Genomic DNA, 20,000 nt, shown 5'->3' with positions numbered 1-20,000 from the left:
TACTGCTTAGGTCAATAGAGGTATAGTGGGTCACGAACTCGGTTCTACAGCTTTTGGGGGTGAGCGCCGAATATCTCGGTCAGTTATGGAATTGGTATGTATGAAGCGCATGCGTGTAAGTGTACTGGGAACCTGTTTAATGGATGCATAGGCGTGTGTGCATCTGCGCAAGAATAATTGTAGTATTGCATGTAGTTTTCCATTAATTGCTTTTGCCTAATTAAATGTGACTTGATGCGTTTTGTAGACCAGCGTCGAGATAGCCAAGAGCCCAAAGAAGCAGGAAACGGTAGACCTTTTTGCCTCTTGAAGAGAGGAAGGTTATGAGTCAGGATAAACAGGAAGAAGAAGAAAATTCAAAAGGTTGGCAGCAGGAGGAAAGAAAGTATCGTTGAACCGAGCAATCAGCAGATTTTTGTCCTTGTATGACATGCTGAAACGTTTCTGCAGTTTACCAGTTGCCAGAAAAGCTTGCACAGTCTTACCTCGCAATTGCAACGGATGAAAGAAGTAGCAATAAAACCTGCATTATGATTTCTTTTCCGATTCAGCGGAAGCCCAGTTAACGCCTTGTCTTTTTTTTCGTTGTATACTGAACAGTAGCTCGTCCAAGAATGAGCCTCTCTGATAGTCTAGTCATGGGAACAGAAGAAGAAGAAGAAGAAAAAGAGTACGTCTCTGTTGCCAGCTTGGAATAATTTGTGAATTTTTACTCGTATAAATGATAACTATAAATGGTAATTTTTCATGCTTGATTTTCCTCTTGAAAAGAATGCTAGGCAAATTCCAGCTACCGAATTTAATTTGATAAAACAGGCCAGAATGCATTTTATTATCACGTAGCTATTGAAAAATAGACTGTAATTTTTTTTATACTGAATCACAAAGCTCTCTGCACTGGAAAAGCAGATGTAGGTAATTTTGAATATAGAAAATAACTGACTAATTAATTTCTGTAAACAAGCGTTACAACGTCTATGGTCATCGACTCCAGAGACAGGCGATTGATACTAAAGAGTGAAAGCAAGAATCTTAATAGGAATTTTTTATGTAAGATTCACTCAGTTTATACGAGCTTTGTGTATACTTTCTCCCTATACACTCCTAAATGATAAACAGTGACTAAACCTGCGAGAAATGACACAATTTTACGGAAACCTGTCTCGACAATCTGAAAAATCACAGTCATTCTGGAGCAACACATCTATCTTAAGACTTTGCAATTCCCTAATTTTTAGAGACTGTTAGCCCTTAAACATGATTGTTTATCGCTCCCACTTGAACCAATCTTTTTCGTTCCTTTTCTTATTTGTCCTCGGACCTCGGAGAGATAATGTTTCTCTCTCTTTGTCCGTATATTGTGAGAATCCATACACCCGTCTGTTGGAACCTTCACGTTAAACCGTCAAAGGGAGACTCCATATTACATAAGATTAGAACTGCGTGAATCACTTATACAAACCCAACTGCGCAATTATCGGTGAAACCGGAAAGTTTTCCACACTTTTATTCCTCGTCGTCATTCTTGGGTTTGAGAAATGAAAATCCCTACTAAGGAATAAGCTGTAAATGAGCATTCTCGAAGCGTTATTTATCACAGAATTGTAAAGTGACAGAAAATTTATTAATAGTGGTTTTGTTTTTGGTGCTGGTATTATTATTAGAACACTCATATTAAATAGCAAGCCGAGAGCCCAAGAGATATATCTTAATTAATTTCAACACAAAATGACAAAATTGTTACTAGTTGTCAACGTTGCTGATTATGCATAAGACTGTCAATGAACATTAGGACTATAATCCTGTTTTTCTGCTAAGTGATACATTGATACACTCTCCATACATTTCTATCACTTTTTTCTTCCTTTGCCAAGTTAATTTTGCGCAAGATTAACTGTAGAAGTTAGTATTGCGTATCATAACGAGATTTGCAGCTTTCAGGAAAGTAGAAGTGTTTTCTTCTATTTTTATTTATTTTAACTGAGTTCTGGCTGGTCCTTGCTTGTTTAAAAAAGGTTATGAGTGATCAATGTCTGTCCTATTTGTCCATATAGACTGTTCTCTAGTACTGAGAGAGAGAGAGAGAGAGAGAGAGAGAGAGAGAGAGAGAGAGAGAGAGAGAGAGAGAGCTTTTGTTCTTGAGTAATTATCGTTTGCATTCGTTCATACAGTAAAGAAAAAGCTTTTTTTGCAACAGGATGAAAAATACAAAAACCTTTCACACACCTAATCAACTTTTAATTTTTTAGGGCCACGAAGCTTTGTGACCTGACCCACCAGCTTTCATTAACGATGCGTTTTCATATGACGCTGGGATTTGACTCCAGCTTCAGTGAGGACCGAAACCCTAATGGATTAAGTAAGTTATTAAGTAGGTAAGATTTTGTTATTACTTCTCTAGTTTCTTATTTCATTGCTGAAGCAGTAGGTTTTGTGCTATCTTTATTCTAGTGGTCTTATTTGTTTTCTCTTGATGTAATACTATTTATGAATACGCGAGAGGAAAATGTAAATGTAATGGAGCGAAATTCGTTGTTTTTGTCAAAATATTTTAAAGCAATACTGATAGCCTTCGAGAGCCTTTTAGCTCTTATTATCAGTATCAGTTGGAAATAGCAGGGCACTAAAAAATATTATTTATGCAATAGAAGTTAAAATAACAATATTATTTAATTCGTTTCTTCTCATTTAGATTATAAATATGCACTCACTCTGCTGTTTTCTTAGGCTATGGCTGTGACCACAATGCCGCTTATACCATACTGTGAAGGGTAGTTGCAAGTTTCAGTAAAGTTACTTTAATTTTTTTTTTTTTTCATAAGACAATGGCGGTGATCTTGGGGCTGGTACCATGGTTGGGGGAGAAGGCAGCACCGGATTTACGGTATACATAAGGTCCATCTGGTTTTATAAATAGCGTTTTATATTGCCTAATTCGTTGCCACACAGCTAAAAGCCTTCTCCCAACATGCTGCCCTTAATACCTTTGGTGTAAAATTCTTTTACCTTTTGAATTACACCCAGCTTCCCAACTTGAATTTTATAAAAAAAAAATGGAATTCCTTTTAGCTACTACGATCCATATGAAAATTGTCAAATAACACACTTTGCATCCTGTTAAAAATGAAACCTCTGCTGATGATAAATTTGGAACGCAGTTTTTCACCTTCCTTCAAAAGCCAAAATGATCTGTTGAATTTAGGGAATAATTTAAAAGCAGATAAAATAATCAGGATGTGACATACAAATATCAAGGTTCACAATTTAAAAGTTCATAAGACAGGCAAAGCAGGGAAAGACAAACAAATATCATGGTTCCTTTTTTATTGTTTTCAGTGCCTGACAGTTACAGGGATCACCATTGAGTGGTCTGTGTATGACCCTGACCTAGCAAGGTCATCCTGGGTTGTAAGGCACAGTCACTGGCCTTCCACTTTATGTCCGTGAGTCTCTTTGATCTAAAGGATGAGGAATCTGAGTAACTGTGCTCAGGGAAATTTCAAAACATTCTGTCTCTTGTCACAACGAAAGATGGCAGTCTTCCAGTCACAGAGAATTGAAATTGAGGTCTTATGGTCTCAAAAAAATGGAATTCGCGAATGTGTTCTTTGGTAGAACGCGCCACGATTTTGTCCAGTTGTCTGAACTTAAATGTTACCAGGAAATACTGTAATTTCTGTTGTAATCTGTTCTGTATCTGTTCCTCAGTTTTGGCACAGAAACAAATGGCTTTGGCACGGGTAGAGAGACATTTCGCTGTCATTCTGCATAGGAAACTTTCGATGCTGGCTTACTATCCAAATGACAGTGATTTCTTCAACTATCGCATCCGGTTTTAGGTGTCATTTGGCACTTTATTCTTCACCCTTTATCTGACAGAGATAAAGTCAGTTACTAGATCGAATAAACAGAGCCTCTTGTATTCGATAATACTGTATTTGATTATCAGGTGGACCAAACAACATGGTAGAAGTGTCGTGGTCTCTTGTGGAGAAGAAACGAAAGGAAACAAGTCCTGGAAACAGGTGTCAGTGTGAAAGTCGAAGTTGGTGTTTTCCTTTTGACAGCCGATGCCTATTCTAGAACAGCACTTCTGGGGAGTGAAGGTAGGCGCACTCAGACGGTCCAAGCGAGGTGATGAGAGAGCTCGTAAATGATAGCCTGTACTTATGAGATCCATTTCGAAACCAGTGTGTGGGGGTTGTTTTCCGTTGGATACCGGCAAGCTTCGAGTGCTGTAGTCTTGAGGAGATCGGTTGCTTTTCCTTCGAGGTCGAAAAACAAGAACCGGAATCATCGTGTCGTACAAAGCGTTCATCTTCCAGATTCCAGATGAATTTGGACGCAGCGGTCGTGATGAGGAGAGACCAACACCTCCCATCTTACTTTTCAGTGTTTTTGGGCTGCATGCCTCCTAGTGCTAGGTCTAGCGAAACGAAACCGAGAGAGCGAGAGATTGATATCTTTGTCAAGCAAATCGACGTGAAGCATTAGCGAGTATATGCAGGTCGGCACCACAACGTTCTGATATATGAAATTGCTCTGATATATTAAGCTTAAATGTGACAGGGATCATGGCGGGCGTAAATAGATAAACAAGTCGTCCACACACACACACTGAGGTTCGCAATATGTGTTCATCCGTATACGAAATGTGGAGACAAAATGTCGCTAGCAAATTTCGTCTCTGAATAAAAGATATCTGATTCCAAGAACCATTTTGTCTTTAATAAGATACCTATTAAAGCAGATTACAAGCAACAGGAGATTCAGCACCAAGTTTTCACCTACAACGCATCTGAACAACCTCGTATCTATTCTGAGTCTGTTACGCAATGCAGAATTGACTGAACATCTAGCTTAGAGTGGGCAATGCTTGTCGCATTCGGAACAGCGAATGGAGAGCTGACATTTGTATTTTCATAGCTATAATACGCGTATAGATTCTAAGATGAAAAAACTCTTGCGTCGCGAGCATTTTACCATCCACATTACGAGCAATGCTCACCAGACTCCTCTCCGTGGCTGAGTTATTTTGTGCTTATCTTCTTGTTATGCGAGTGATGTCTAAGAATTTGCTGCTTGCCGTGAATAAATCGTTGTCCGTGTTTAGCAAAAGGCGGGAAACGAAACATAGTTAGTTACGAGGGGGAGAAATCTGATCAATACTGAACAGTAAGGTGTATATATATCTTACACGATCAGCCGTTCGAGTCGAGGGTAACGTCAGATCCGTCAGTAATTCCTGTATATGTCAAGGATTCTGTGGAAGGGGAGCCGTGCCTCCGTTTTTATTTTATTTTTACTTTTCGTTCTGTTATATTTTTATGTGATGTTGCCAACAATGTGGGTGATGTGAACTCTGGGGTTGGTTTTCCTCTCTTTCTGGACTGGAGGTCGAGGGACGTCGGCCATCTTAATACTCCTGACCCTCTTCCTCTTCCCCTTCTCCTTCGGCGGAGTCGAGGCCGACCTCCTCGTAGTCCTTCTCGAGAGCAGCCAGATCTTCACGGGCTTCTGAGAACTCGCCTTCTTCCATGCCTTCGCCGACGTACCTGGGGACATAGAACAGAAAAGTGAATCCTTCTTGATGAACAAGGAACAGGTACCAAAGAAGCATAGTCTAAACAGGTGGCAAGCTCCTCCAAACTGGAGATTTTCACAAAAACACTGTCGAAAATTCTGAGGCTGATGGGAGAGGCAACCTCAGGTTTTTGTCTAGTACTGGAAAGACGACGATAGAAAAAGAAGGAATTTGAACATCCCTCTGAAGAGGTTACCTTGTCAAATTTTCATTCCTATAATTATCAAAACATGAGTAATTTGGGAAAACATAATTGACAATAAAAAAATGTAAGTCAAATACTTGATAATCATTAAAAGCTAACTATGAAGGTTCGTCTTATCTGAATTTTACACTCAAGTATCACTAGGTCGTGCTTTTTAATTTATTAGTGTCATTTTTTATTTGTAATCTTTGTAAGATGACGCATTACTATGGTTAATGAATTCAACAAGGACTGTAATTCTTTGAAATTATATACGTATATAATATATGTGTGTGTGTTTGTGTATTTATAGGTGTATGTGTGTAAGTATGTGTGTGTGTATGTGGGTATCTTCCAGCCAAACTTTGCATCAACAGGCGTCGTTGAAAGATGTTGTACGATACAAAAAAATAAAAAGGAAGTGTGCTCTTGTCAAACCTCCCACACACAGCTGATCTTATGTTATGCAATCTGGCGTCTTTATGACTACGATTACTGAACGGAGTTCCTTACCAGTGGACGAAGGCCCTCTTGGCGTACATGAGATCGAACTTGTGGTCAAGACGTGCCCAGGCCTCGGCGATGGCAGTGGTGTTGGACAGCATGCAGACTGCTCGAGCAACCTTGGCCAAATCACCGCCGGGGACTACAGTGGGGGGCTGGTAGTTGATGCCAACCTGCGGGAGACAGATTATTTCTCTCTCACTTATTGGAGACATTTTCGGTTTCTCTGCACCATGAATGAACGTCTCCCTCCTTGGCTGAACTCAAGAGGGTCAGAGGCTGCTGATTACCATAAAGATCGTCAACAGAAGAAGGAAAGAGGTGAAAGTATTTTATAAAACGAAAAATCTTCATAGAGTTTTTAATATGCTGGGTAGTTATAGCTGCGAGGAATTGGATATCTTGATATATAGGGTGTAACTTAATATTATGATTAGGCTGAGATATAAAAGGGTATTGTATTACTTTGTACTCATTAACACTTAGAGACTCTCATAGGCTTGACTTAAGTCAAGTTACTGGTAGCAATGGAAGTCAACTTAGCGTTGTTCAGACGAAAGCCAACTATCTTTATTTACCTTCTGTTAAATAATAAATAATGATAGTTGTTACATAAATGGGTTTCCTTTAAGCTAGTGGTAGCAGTGAAAATTTGTCCAGACAATTAAAAAGAGGTCGGTGGTGTGAAGTCGCAGGACAAACTAGGATCCAGGATCAAAGGAAAGGTTAAAGGCATAAAGAGGAAGGACAGGTTATGGATGCTTAAAAATCACGTAGAAATATACATTCTCAAGCGGGGCTTTTGCTCACTGAGGATAAAAATGTTATGAGGTAGATGTCACGTAGCTTACTGGAGAAGAAGCGAATATTCGTAAAAAGGTGAGTGCCTGGACGGGGATAATGATTTGCAACAGGACAAGTAAACGCAAAAGTCTCAGGTATTATTCGTCTAGAAGCCGTTCATTCATTCCACTTGGAACCGTCAGTACCATTGTAGCAGACGCTGTCACGCCGTCACTGGTGATAATTTAGATATTTCTAAGATAAATATTGCTGCCAAGGAAAGGGAATTTTTCTTACTAAATTTGAAATCCTGACCTTAGAAGTAGTCAAGAACGGGATGCTGACATTCTAAAGTGAAACCCTCTTCCCACATGAACTTAATTGATTGTCTACGTATTTTTCTCCTGATTCTTTTCCCTTTATGCCTGATTCATGACCAATCACTCACACGCCACCTTGACGCCGTGACGCATTGCTACTGCGCTAATCAAAGCAACGAATGGTACCTTGAAACCTGTTGGGCACCAATCGACGAACTGGATGGTCCTCTTGGTCTTGATAGCTGCAATGGCAGCGTTGACATCCTTGGGAACGACATCGCCTCGGTACAGGAGACAACAGGCCATGTATTTTCCGTGACGTGGGTCGCATTTCACCATCTGCAAGGAGAGAAGAGGAAGAAGGTGATAAGGGTGACGGAACTCACAGCAGTTTGTCTTATGGAGTTCGTGGAAGTTTGTTCAGGTTCTGTTAGGCTATATCAGGATTAGGTTTGAATAATTCTTTTTTGCTCGAATATTACACAGGAGCCCTTTGATGCTCACTATACGTCCTAAGTCCTAATCAAAGTTAGTCCGGTATCTAATTCGCTTGAGTAGCATATGAGCCTTGCTGAAAGTATTAAGTTTTCAAACTTTAAACTTTCTTAGGGGCTTTTCGTGCTGAGTGGTTAAATGATCTACTTAAGCACAACGATTTGGGATGTTTAGGTATTTTATAGACATTTAAGAATTCTCGTTATAAGCTTATTGGGTAAAGTATATGCAATCATTTGTTCTTACAACCACACCGCTCACTCTAACGCCTGTTCTTTCATTATCTTTTTTCAAGTTTTGTAAATTCTGCAGTCTTGAGACTGACCTGGTTAGCAGGTTCGAAGCAGGCGTTGGTAATCTCGGCGACGGAGAGCTGTTCGTGGTAAGCCTTTTCGGCTGAGATGACTGGGGCATAAGTAACCAGAGGGAAATGGATTCGTGGGTAGGGCACCAGGTTGGTCTGGAACTCAGTCAAGTCGACGTTGAGTGCACCATCGAACCTGTATCAAGGAAGGAGGAGGAGTTAGGTCAGGCGTCTTGGAAATAAAGATTCTAAGTAGGCCATTTGATTAACTGGAAATCTTTCATCTCGTAAAATCTTAAAATCTTTTTGTTTTTGTATGGGATAATTTTGGCTTGTTATTAAGTGGGTCTCCCTCCCCCTCCCAGGATATCTAAAAAAAATAATTTGTTGTATTTAAATTTATGAAATATAGAAAACGTTTTATAGATTTCTCCCGACTGGTATTTTATGCTTCTAACAAAACAAAACTGATATTTTAGAAGAGTCTTCTTTAAGAAAAATAAAAAATGGTTTTTTAAGAATTATTTCAATAATAGTAAAATAAAACGCATCTTTTCTACAAACTCTCAGTAGTTCATTATCGATATAAGTCCTTAGAAGCATATAAGTGGAAATCTCTTTAATTTCATCTAGTTGATTTACGGTCGAACCTTAGATAACTTTGCGGTGGAGACAAATAATTCATATTGAAAGGAATGCACATCATCTACCGACCTGAGTGATGCTGTGATGGAAGACACGATCTGGCCAATGAGCCTGTTGAGGTTGGTGTAGGTTGGTCGTTCGATGTCCAAGTTCCTCCTGCAGATGTCGTAGATGGCTTCGTTGTCGACCATGAAGGCGCAGTCGGAGTGTTCCAGTGTGGTGTGGGTGGTCAGGATGGAGTTGTATGGCTCTACTACAGCTGTAGCTACCTACAGAGCGTAATCAAATGTTAACGCTAACTTGGTGTAGTCATCATTTCAAGAATGAATCTACACAGACGTTTTCCAGTGAATGGAATCCTGATGTAAGAGTTCGGTTGTTTACGTTTCATGGTATGCATTAAAATTCTAAGAAGCTCCTAGCAAACAGGACATTTCCATTATCTTCTGTGTAAGAATATTATAGTCCAGCTCAAAATGGCAATAACAAAATTTTTAAAATGGATAAACTGTCTTAAATCTTGTTCAGCCTTACCTGTGGTGCTGGGTAGATGGCGAACTCGAGCTTGCTCTTCTTTCCGTAGTCTACAGAGAGGCGTTCCATAAGGAGGGAAGTGAAGCCAGAGCCAGTACCGCCGCCGAAGGAGTGGAAGATCAAGAAGCCCTGAAGACCTGTTGAAATGAGAAAGAACAGGATGCTGAAAACTATCCAGTGGGATGAATATGATGATACTAGACAGGCAACACCTTCATTACCTTCGTTTTTCCAACTGTATTTAATTTTCAAATTGCACTGTAACTAAAACCACCTATTTATCAAACTTTCCGTCCCCCAACATCTCTTACTGGAATCCAACCCTCACCAAGGGAACTGGTTTTTTGTCATGTCCACCATTGTCTTGATCTTTATTTAATGTCTTTCCAACATGAACAGCAATTAATCCATATCTGAGAAGGCATGAACTCTGTCACTGCATCTTGATACCCTAGTGCTCTAAGTTATGCTGAATGTCACAACTGGTGCTACCAGAATTATACAGAAATGGAAAACGAACTAAATTCTAAAACTGGAATGAAAGAGAAGATTGTCCTAAACACCTGGTGTGCTATAACTTCATATCTCATCATTCAAAATACCCTGTGAATTCATTTTACCTGTGCACTGGTCAGCCAGCTTTCGTACTCTTTCGAGGACCACATCGACGATTTCCTTTCCGATTGTGTAATGTCCACGAGCGTAGTTGTTGGCTGCGTCCTCCTTGCCTGTGATCAGCTGTTCAGGGTGGAATAGGGCGCGGTAGGTGCCAGTTCGAACCTCGTCTGCAAGAGAAGTGTGGAGGTAAATATACGATGGATGCAATGCAATTGTCCATAAGTGTAAAATAAAAGCTTATGGAAGGAAATGATACATTTTCTTTAGTATCTCTGTTTTCATCAAAGAAAGCAGTGATTAGAACAGTATATGAAAGTTTTGCGACAATTTGTCACTCGCTGGACCATGAAAGCAATGATAAAATTGTCTATAAATCACCTGACAAGCTTTTGTGGGCATTAATAAATGAGGATATATTTATTTGGACGTTAAACTGTCTAAAACTGTCAATAACAGGAGATAAGAAGACAAGAACTAAAGCAAATTTAAAAAGAAAAATGACAGAAGAAAATCAGGGGAAACACATCAAGCAGACAAACGACGTTGCTGAACAGAACCTACCGATGACAGAGGGCTCGAGATCTACGAAAACAGCTCGGGGGACGTGCTTGCCGGATCCTGTCTCGCTGAAGAAGGTATTGAAGGAGTCGTCTCCTCCTCCCACGGTCTTGTCGGAGGGCATCTGCCCATCGGGCTGGATGCCATGCTCCAGGCAGTAGAGTTCCCAGCAGGCGTTGCCCATCTGGACACCGGCCTGGCCGACGTGGACTGAAATGCATTCACGCTGTGGGAAGAGAAGTTGTGAAATGTTACAATCTATTTCAATCCCTTCTACGAAAGAGAAAGTACCGAAGAAAGGAAAGGGAAAGGTCTTTATATGATGGAAGCTAGAGACAGTGTGCAAGATACCGGATGATGGCGCTGTGTCTGTAAGAGGGTTTGACGTGTTGCTGATGGATTTTTTTTAAGGTGTATGAGGCTGGTAATACTGCAGAAAATAACAGAAGGAAATAATAGGAATCAGAATTTCCAAACTTTTCCTTCGCTGACTCGACTGGCTTCTTTTGCAACACTTAGCCAATACCATTTACAGCAGGCACCTGAGGTATGTTGCAAGTTTGCAACCACTGATCATGAGAGCATTATCTGCCAACAGAGTCTTTTATTCATTGCTGGCCACCCACACAGGTATTACCCACATTCAAGATTGCTCATTTCATTGGCTGGAAGACCAACAGTATGGCGGATGATTAATTTTTTTAATGTTTTAAAATCAGTTCTTTCATTTCATTGTATCATATGTCATTAGTTGAATGAGCACTGTAATATCATCTGTATTATTCCGATTCTAACACTTTGGATACGCTTTCCATTGAAAGCATTGATATACGCAAGAGAAATGAATGAAGAAAGTTCTCCTTCCAGGGGAGATTCGAATCCACGCTGGTCAGACAACTGATCTTGACCTTGACCCAAAACATTAGGCTATTGATATATTGTGACTACTAATAATAGATATTCGGAAGTGCTCAAATCTTCGACATTGTTCCAAGGTTTTAGTTTATTATGCAAACTTTGTCGTCAAACACAATGAGAATGACAAATCGAAATGTACGATAACCGTAAGGACCCAGCTGAGAGAGAGAGAGAGAGAGAGAGAGAGAGAGAGAGAGAGAGAGAGAGAGAGAGAGAGAGAGAGAGAATTCTCAAACTGTAACTGTAAATAAGGCACCATATATTTCCAAAAATGCGAAAAAGTACGTAAATTATTTCCGCTCCGACGATCGAAATAACGAGTGAAATGCTCATTATGGCCATGACAGTGTACAGTTATATTGACGGTAGATGATTTACTACCCTCGTCAGACACGATAATGTGGATCCTGAACAAACACATATTCTAGCTTTGATATGGCGCTAGAGGAAAGTAAATATGAGAATAAACGCACACATACATATGTATTAAGTGTATATGTGTGTATGTATATATACATATAGGCTATATATATATGTTATATATATATATATGTATGTATATATATATATATATATATATATATATATATATATATATATATATATATATATATATATATATATATATATATATATATATATATATATATATAGAGAGAGAGAGAGAGAGAGAGAGAGAGAAAGAGAGAGAGAAAGAGAAAGAGAGAGAGAGAGAGAGAGAGAGAAGATTAGGATAAGAACTGACGCCACCACTTGTTGTCAAGTTGCTGCATAAAGATCGTTAAGGTAAAAGCAGTTGGAGAGAGAGAGAGAGAGAGAGAGAGAGAGAGAGAGAGAGAGAGAGAGAGAGAGGGTTAAGGAGAGTAGTGAGGGGAAAGGAAAGCCGTTCCCTGGAATAGAATATTAAGTAACCCGCAACAGAGAGAGAAACCTCCAGGGAAACCGGAGTGTTGGAGGAACGAGAAGCAGTGGCGCCATTTTTTTATATTTTCTTTTTTATTTTCTGATACGAAGGTTGAGATGGAGGTGGATGCCTTTCATTCCATGCTGGTGGATGGTTGGGAGAAGTATATGGATGGGTGGAGAGTGGGGTGGGTAGTAGCTATCAGGGGGAGAGGTCGGCGTGGCTGGAATAAAAGGGGTGCCGGTCGAGGAGTGGGAGGAAGCCGGGTTTTGGGGGGAGGTAGTAGGATGGTCCTACCTCAAGGGATAGGGGTGGGGACGGGGGCGAGGCGCTTGGCACTTCTCTTCCATCGATTTTCCCCCGTCTGGCTGACTCACACAGGCCTCGCCTACCCAATACCAAAGCTTCTAACAACGCCCTCAATGGAACAAAGGTCGTTAGGATTCTGTTTTTCGGTAATGTGTGGCGCCATCATACCCTTTGAGGGCCTTATTATTTTACGTTGGTGATTCCACCAAAAATTTGTACTATATATATACATATATATTTATAGACACACACACACACATATATATATATATATATATATATATATATATATATATATATATATATATATATATATATATATATATATATATATATATATACTACTTGCTATATCTTCAACATGTTATTCAGACATTCATATCATCATTTTACCTTGTAATTGCCAAACAATGACTGCGTTCTGTAGACCTTCCGATCAGTAACATTTTGTATTATCCAATTCTTATTTTAGAATGCTACTTCTGTTTCTTTTTACTATCCTACACCATTATATTTTCCATCTTTCCACTATTTTACTCTATTCATGCCTCTATTTATAATCCCTGTTTTCGGTAAAAAAGGCGAGAAATGGGTGTGGCTTAGCAACGGGCCACTGGGCATGCGTGCTGCCACTTCCATTCTCATCCATTATGGATTACGTGCGAACATGCGATCCCATTAAATCCACGCATAAACACGGACATCGTAATCACTCCAAGTACTTGGCGGCGGGGACCGCGGCTGAAGGTTAATTACCACTCGGCGCAGGTGATTATGAGGTACTTAATAAACTGATAACATGATAAAACTTCTTTCCAGGGTTTGGGATTCTCTTACTACTTCTGTTTTTTCAGAGAGTTGAGTAACTACGTTTTATCCTTTTTTATTAGATTTCATAGCAGATATTTTCTTTTTTGTCTTGTAAGACAATTCGGAATAATCGTTTTCATCATACGGAAGCTAGTTGCATGTATGTATGTATGTATGTATGTATGTATGTATATATGTATATGTATGTATGTATTTACGTTAATACGCTTATGTCCTTGAAGCTTTTATTACCTAAAATTTCTTTAAATAATAATTGATAAACCTTATGAAGGCGTGAGCTACTATAACATGTATGTACATATGAGTAGATTTGTTTATGTATGTACAGATATTTCAGTTTATGACTGTATAGCAATTCTTATTCATCAATGTATGTATACACCTTTTTGCCGCAGTGAGCACGCAGACAGATCTATAAATTGTCTATCAACTTCCTGTTTTTTTCATGTCTTTGCAGCGAGGTCAGACAAATCCTTACCGCTTTTACAAAGCACGCATCCGATTCGGCCGAATCTTTAGCTTTAGCTTTACCGGTCGATTAGAGAGGGAACACACGAAAAGAGAGAGTGGCACTTGGCAGCCTTGGCCCTTCCCCCCACAGTCGTTGCTGACTGTCGCCAAGTCAATAATGACAGGTCTGAGTGGTTGCAGTCACGGAAACAGAACAGGGAGCTTGAAAAAAATAAAAAGCCTTTTAGAATATGTTTAAGAGTATCAAAGTCGGCTTTTAGGTCTTTAGATTACCCCTAGAATCTGCTAATGGCCACGTTGGGATTGCCGTTAGTGTGGAAGAGGGACAATTACAACCTTCCAAAATCTATAATCCCCATTCATGGTCCACAGGCCCGGTAGGGGGGTAGCGCCGTCAGTGTACTTCACGCGGTGCATTGTAGGCATTACTTAAGGTTCTTTGCAGCGTCCCTTCGGCGCTTAGCTGCAACCCCTTACATTCCTTTTACTGTACTCCCATACATATTCTCTTTCTTCCATCTTGCTATCCACCCTCTCTAATATTTGTTTCATAGCGTAACTGCGAGGTCTTCCTCCTGTTACTCCTTTCAAACCTTTTTACTCTCAGTTTCCCTTTCAGCGCTTAATGACCTCATAGGTCTCAGCGCTTGGCCTTTGGCCTAAATTCTGCATTCCATTCCATTCCTAGATCACAGTACAGGTAAGGTCGTATTCCCAGTGAAATCTGTCAAGCCATGAGCACGGTTTGTACTCTGGACCACCATACTGTGAAGTCCAAGTGAAACCACAGAATTACCACAAAAGGGCAGATTCAGGGATTCGGGAAACACAGAGGAAGTTGGGAATTCTCCATTCTGGAAGAAAAGGGTTTGATCAAAAGATCAAAGAGGTTGGTTAACCCTCGAGTTCTCGACTAATATGTAAGCCACGCCCTTTTGCATTCGCTTTGTTTGTACTATTTCACTGATGTATTTATATATCAATTAATTCGTTTGTTTCTTTTTGTGCTTCGAAAGTAAACACAATTTGAATGATAGTGGAGGGGTGGTAAAACTGAGTACGTTTAAACTGCACGTGTACTTATTCAAATAGACCAAAAGACAAAGCTGAAAGAATACGAAATGGAAAATGTTTCCTAATAAACGAAAAAAAATCACCCATGCATAACAATCCAGACTCGAATCCTTTGCAACAGAACTCGGAGAGTTGTTCATTTCCGAATGCCGATGAACACTCGTGGCAAATCAATACAGCGCTTCAGAATTTGACTCTCTCTCTCTCTCTCTCTCTCTCTCTCTCTCTCTCTCTCTCTCACACACACACACACACACACACATACGGGTGTTATATTTGGCGAAACTGCGAGAATTAAAGTCCTCTAATTATTTTGTCATAGGAAATTGTACGTCTTGAATAATAATATTAATTGCATTTGAACCTCATAATTCCGTTGTTAGGATAGCTAACCCACCGTCAAGAGTTCCCAAGTTCGACTGTAAGGTATACTTATTTATTTTTCGACTGTTGTGGGTCGCAGCTAGGTTGGAGAAGGGAATTTGGGGCCAGTCACGTCGCTGAGAACCGGAAGTTTAACACTTTCTAGAGCTATCTCTTATGAGAAGTAGAGGCGCATGATTTAAAAAAATACACGTTAAAGCGTAACGGACAGACACACAGACAGACGGGACAAACAGATAGAAGGAATAAAGTCCTTGGGAATTTGTCTGCAGAGGAATAATGATCACATATTCAGGAACCCTCAATGATTTTTAATACGAAAATACACGAAACAAAAATAATAAAAATAAGTATATAATACAGGTATTGAACGGGTACAAGTCTGGGGAATGAGGGCCTCCCTTCAGCACTAAATTTAACTCTCTCATGATAATAATAGACGGTCGCAGCTAATCTCATGTTAAACATTCAAGCGCACTCACTAAAAGAAAAAAAAAAGCCCCTGGACGTCATTAAGACAGCGAGTAATTACAGAGGCTGAGAAATGAATTGATGTGAAGAGACCCTTTGTCCATTAAAGAAAACTCGAGGATCAATTGACATTGCAGTTGCAGTCATTGATTTCTACTGGTAGCCAAAGCTTGTCTTCATTTTGATACAAGGTGGGCGTGCACTTAACTATACACATGCATGACTCGTACACACACACACACGCATATATATATATATATATATATATATATATATATATATATATATATATATATATATATATATATATATATCGTGGGTGTGCATGTGAATAACGCATGCGCGGGCACGTTAGCATATGGATTGATTAAGATATACGGTCATGTAAATAAAGGGAATACGTTATCGCACATAACATAAGGAATCCACTATTTTCTGATAAGAATTATCGTTTTCCTTAAAAGTAACTCTATCTGCGCACTTTGTATATGAATATAAATACAGTGATATAGAAAATTATTAATAAAGAATAAATTAAAGTAAAAAAGATCCTTAGATTTTGATCCATAAGTTGAGCTTGAAGCGTCACTTCTAATTGTCGAAACAGAACCGATTTATCAAAAATAGTTGTCGCTTCTACTGTACACTCACTCACTCAAGCTTGTCAGGTCTCGTTGGGACCCAGTGCTGCTTGCACAAGACTTCCAAGGTATGTTACAAGTCTTTGCATTCATTTTTAGGGCTGAGTTTGTTAGCACATTTGCCAGTCAGATCCACATTTATAAATATGAGAGAGAGAGAGAGAGAGAGAGAGAGAGAGAGAGAGAGAGAGAGAGAGAGAGAGAGAAACTAACGTTCTCATAGACAGTCACATCCAATATCATATTTTTCTTACACGAACCCTGTAAAAATGTAGTTAACATTGCATTCAGACCCTCCTAATAGTGAAAGCATATATATTTATATGTACACGCACACACATATATATATATATAGAAGTATATATACATATGAATTTATATATATATATATATATATATATATATATATATATATATATATATGCATGTATACAATCCTTTTTAAAAAATACACCGTGGTACTGCCCTAAATGGGCTTCTACTGTATCGCTAACAAGTTGCACAATTTAAAGAAAAAATAACTGTAGCTCCCATTGTTGACAGATTTCGCTCGACTTCTGAATTTTGCATTAAACTGACTGGTTATCGTAAGAAATGAAACTCTCTTTAGTGAAAACACACGGGTTTGTGAAAGGACACTAACCAAGATGGTCTAGATACAGCAAGAAGTGACTCCCCCGAGAGATAATACTGAAGTTTACAAAGGATCGCAGAATATTGACTTAGTTACCGCCAGTGTAAATTCGTGGGTTGATAACGAATCACTAACTATGGATTTTAAATTAACACAAAGAATGACACTCCCGATACTGGATGTGGAAATTCTTGGTATAAGGTATCACTAACCACGGTTACTAAGTTCGCCGGAATCGATTCTTCTCTGCGGAAAATACATAGTTTTACAAGGGCCCACTAACCATGGTTGCTTAGTTGTCGGTGAATCCGAAAAGGGTGTGGTTGCTCTCGATCTGGGTGACAGGAGACTGTGAGGTGTCTCCCGTGTGGCGTCCAGTAAGCGTCTGCTGTCTTTAAAGCTGCCGCTCCGTGTTTATATAGTCGGCGGCCGAGTCACGTGACCTGCGGTGACGTGTTCGGAGGGGAAAATGGAGGCTGAGGGGAAAAAGGAAAAATCGAGAGAGAGAGAGAGAGAGAGAGAGAGAGATGCACGAGAAGAAGCTGCCCTTGAATTAGAGAACTAATAAGTAATGTACTTCAGAATCTAAGGTATTCGTTATAATAACTGGAATGGGATACGAAAAATTATTCCTACAATGCCATGCGCTATAAGGAACAAGCGAGGCTCACAAAATGACTTAATGAAACAGCTCAGTGTAAGGAAACAAAATGAGAGAAACGAGAATTGATGCTTACTGGATTTCCTCTTGAATTCCCTCGAGGTTTTCAAATATATCGGCTGCCAGTGTAGCTGGTTGATTCAGTGTACCGAATCAATCAATCAATCAATCAATCCCTTAGGCATTACGAAGCAATACCTAAGAGAAGGTTAAAGTGTTTTCTAGATGCATGGAGAGAGAGAGAGAGAGAGAGAGAGAGAGAGAGAGAGAGAGAACTAAGACTTATGAGATTTCCAAATTTAAGAAAGAAACAAGTGATAAGAGGGGGTTCCTTCGTCACCACTCAGTCATAGGAAATATGCAATCTAGAAGGTTTAGGGGCGAGGATCACTGATATGTCATAAATGAGGCTTGCAGTAGTCACCATGAGTCTGGCGTGAATAGCAGTGGGTCACAATGATGCTTGAAAAGCTCACAGTGAAAGTGAGTGAACGGAAGATTACGGAGGCCAAGGAGCAAAATAATTTTTCTGAACGATTTTTACACAAAGGATTTACTATAAAAAGTATAAATGCAGATAACATTAATACTCCTGTCTTATAGTAAAGAAAAAGGCTTTACTAGGATTTTTACCAACTCTCAGCAGTGCAAGAGCCCTGGGCTCATGTTTGTAAGGTCCGATCGGTGGTTTGATCCCTGGTTGCCGCCTACTAGTCGACCCAGCTATAACTGGGTACTAACGACACCTAAGAAAAGAAAAAGGGCATGGGGCTAGCAACCGCATTCCTGGAAAGGCTCTACCAGTCTGGTGCCACCCACTTTCCTCGTCGTTAGTATGCTCACCTCACCAGGGAAAGGTCCTGGCTTTGGTTACTGAGCCCTTCGGAATTCTTGGTGCACATTTTCTAAAACTTTTTTGGGTCTTTGTTGACCTAAACTTTGAGTTAGGAGCCTAGAAGTTAGGTGACGACTATTGGTGGCAACCAGTCTTATGCAGAAGGGAATAGGACTATCAGCCTCTTTCCAAAAGTTTTCTTGGGATCTGGAGAGCCAGCACCTCCTAAGTGTCTTAAAGTATATATATATATATATATATATATATATATATATATTCATATATATATATATATATATATATATATATATATATATATATATATATATATATATATATATATATATATATATATATATATATATATATATAATATATATAGAGAGAGAGAGAGAGAGAGAGAGAGAGAGAGCGTGTGTGTGTGTGTGTGTGTGTGTGTGAAATACAGAGAAAAATATCAAGTTAAATTTCAGGTAAAGATTAAGCTATTTTGCCACCTCTTCATTTTGACAACATTATTCCCATACATTTAAATACGAAGTTCATTCCTTCAAAAGAGTGATCCTTTTTTATACAGGCATAAAAAGTAGAGAGAGCTATATGGTTACAGCCTTACAAAAAATATGAACCACATAAACCAATTGCCTTAAAGAGAGTAATCCATCCGATATACTCAAGTACCAAAGCTTTGAACAAAAAATGTATATTCAAGCCAAAATCTTAATAGAGTTAGCCAAAGCTACAGCTCTAAGAAAAGAATGTAACTGTAAAATACAAATATAAAACTCACTTAACACGATTACCTATATATCTGAGAAATCAGACTAATCTGCAACTGCAAAAAAAAAAAAATATTAGGATAGAGCCAGACTAATCACTGCATTAGCATATTAGGAAGCCCAGTATTCCCCGAGGACTCATGGACAAGACAACGTCATCTTTGATGTAGAGGGGGGTAGAACGAAGGTTATCCATTGGCGAGGGTCGCTGATAAAAAAGGTCGTCAGGAGATAGAATGGTCAGGTTCTTACTCAGGCAAATTATCCAGATATGAGTGATGGGAGCAGACTTGTCATGAAATGAGACTAATTTGTTTAGTCTTCGTCAAAATTAGAGACTGGATGTTACCTGCAATTGTGGCTGAAGTAGATTAAACGAAAGGAAATGAGTTTAACGACAAAATAAGTGTGTAACAGAAGTCAGATAAAACTCATAATAAATAAATAATTTTTTTAATAGTACATTTGAACTTGGGCTAGCAGGAAATACATCACTATGTTTTACACTACAAAAAAATTAAAATAGATAAAATCCACAGAATAGTTGTTAATCTTCACG

At 39.2% G+C, this 20,000-nt stretch overlaps 2 protein-coding genes across 2 annotated transcripts in view; both read right to left on the bottom strand.

Moving 5' to 3' along the window:
* Nucleotides 1–625, bottom strand: part of LOC136846061 (uncharacterized) — a 3,326-nt gene extending 2,701 nt beyond the window's left edge. Inside the window, exon 1 of the mRNA XM_067116741.1 lies at nt 486–625. Within this exon, the coding sequence (XP_066972842.1) occupies nt 486–529 (44 nt within the window). The 5' untranslated portion in view covers nt 530–625. The remainder of the gene's footprint in view (nt 1–485) is intronic.
* A 2,684-nt stretch (nt 626–3,309) lies between these two features.
* LOC136846060 (tubulin alpha-1D chain) lies at nt 3,310–17,566 on the bottom strand. The gene is made up of 9 exons (XM_067116740.1): nt 17,450–17,566; nt 10,533–10,755; nt 9,974–10,138; nt 9,354–9,490; nt 8,889–9,088; nt 8,196–8,370; nt 7,562–7,714; nt 6,282–6,445; nt 3,310–5,555 (listed from the first exon to the last, which is right to left on the bottom strand). Exons 1-9 carry the CDS (start codon nt 17,450–17,452, stop codon nt 5,417–5,419), a joined length of 1,359 nt encoding a protein of 452 aa, XP_066972841.1. The 5' UTR covers nt 17,453–17,566; the 3' UTR covers nt 3,310–5,416.
* Nucleotides 17,567–20,000: the final 2,434 nt, after the last annotated feature.

This window comes from Macrobrachium rosenbergii, chromosome 14, assembly GCF_040412425.1.
Source record: "Macrobrachium rosenbergii isolate ZJJX-2024 chromosome 14, ASM4041242v1, whole genome shotgun sequence".
In the NCBI taxonomy this organism is placed as follows: Eukaryota; Metazoa; Arthropoda; class Malacostraca; order Decapoda; family Palaemonidae; genus Macrobrachium; species Macrobrachium rosenbergii.
Note: the sequence above shows the minus strand (reverse complement) of the source record. Positions and strands in the feature narration are given on the sequence as shown.

Coding starts and splice junctions, on each gene's coding strand:
- LOC136846060 (XM_067116740.1), bottom strand. Junction 10,139..10,532: donor TCTCGAGCCCTCTGTCATCG/GTAGGTTCTGTT, acceptor CTTCTCTTGCAG/ACGAGGTTCGAACTGGCACC. Junction 9,089..9,353: donor CCATCTACCCAGCACCACAG/GTAAGGCTGAAC, acceptor TACGCTCTGTAG/GTAGCTACAGCTGTAGTAGA.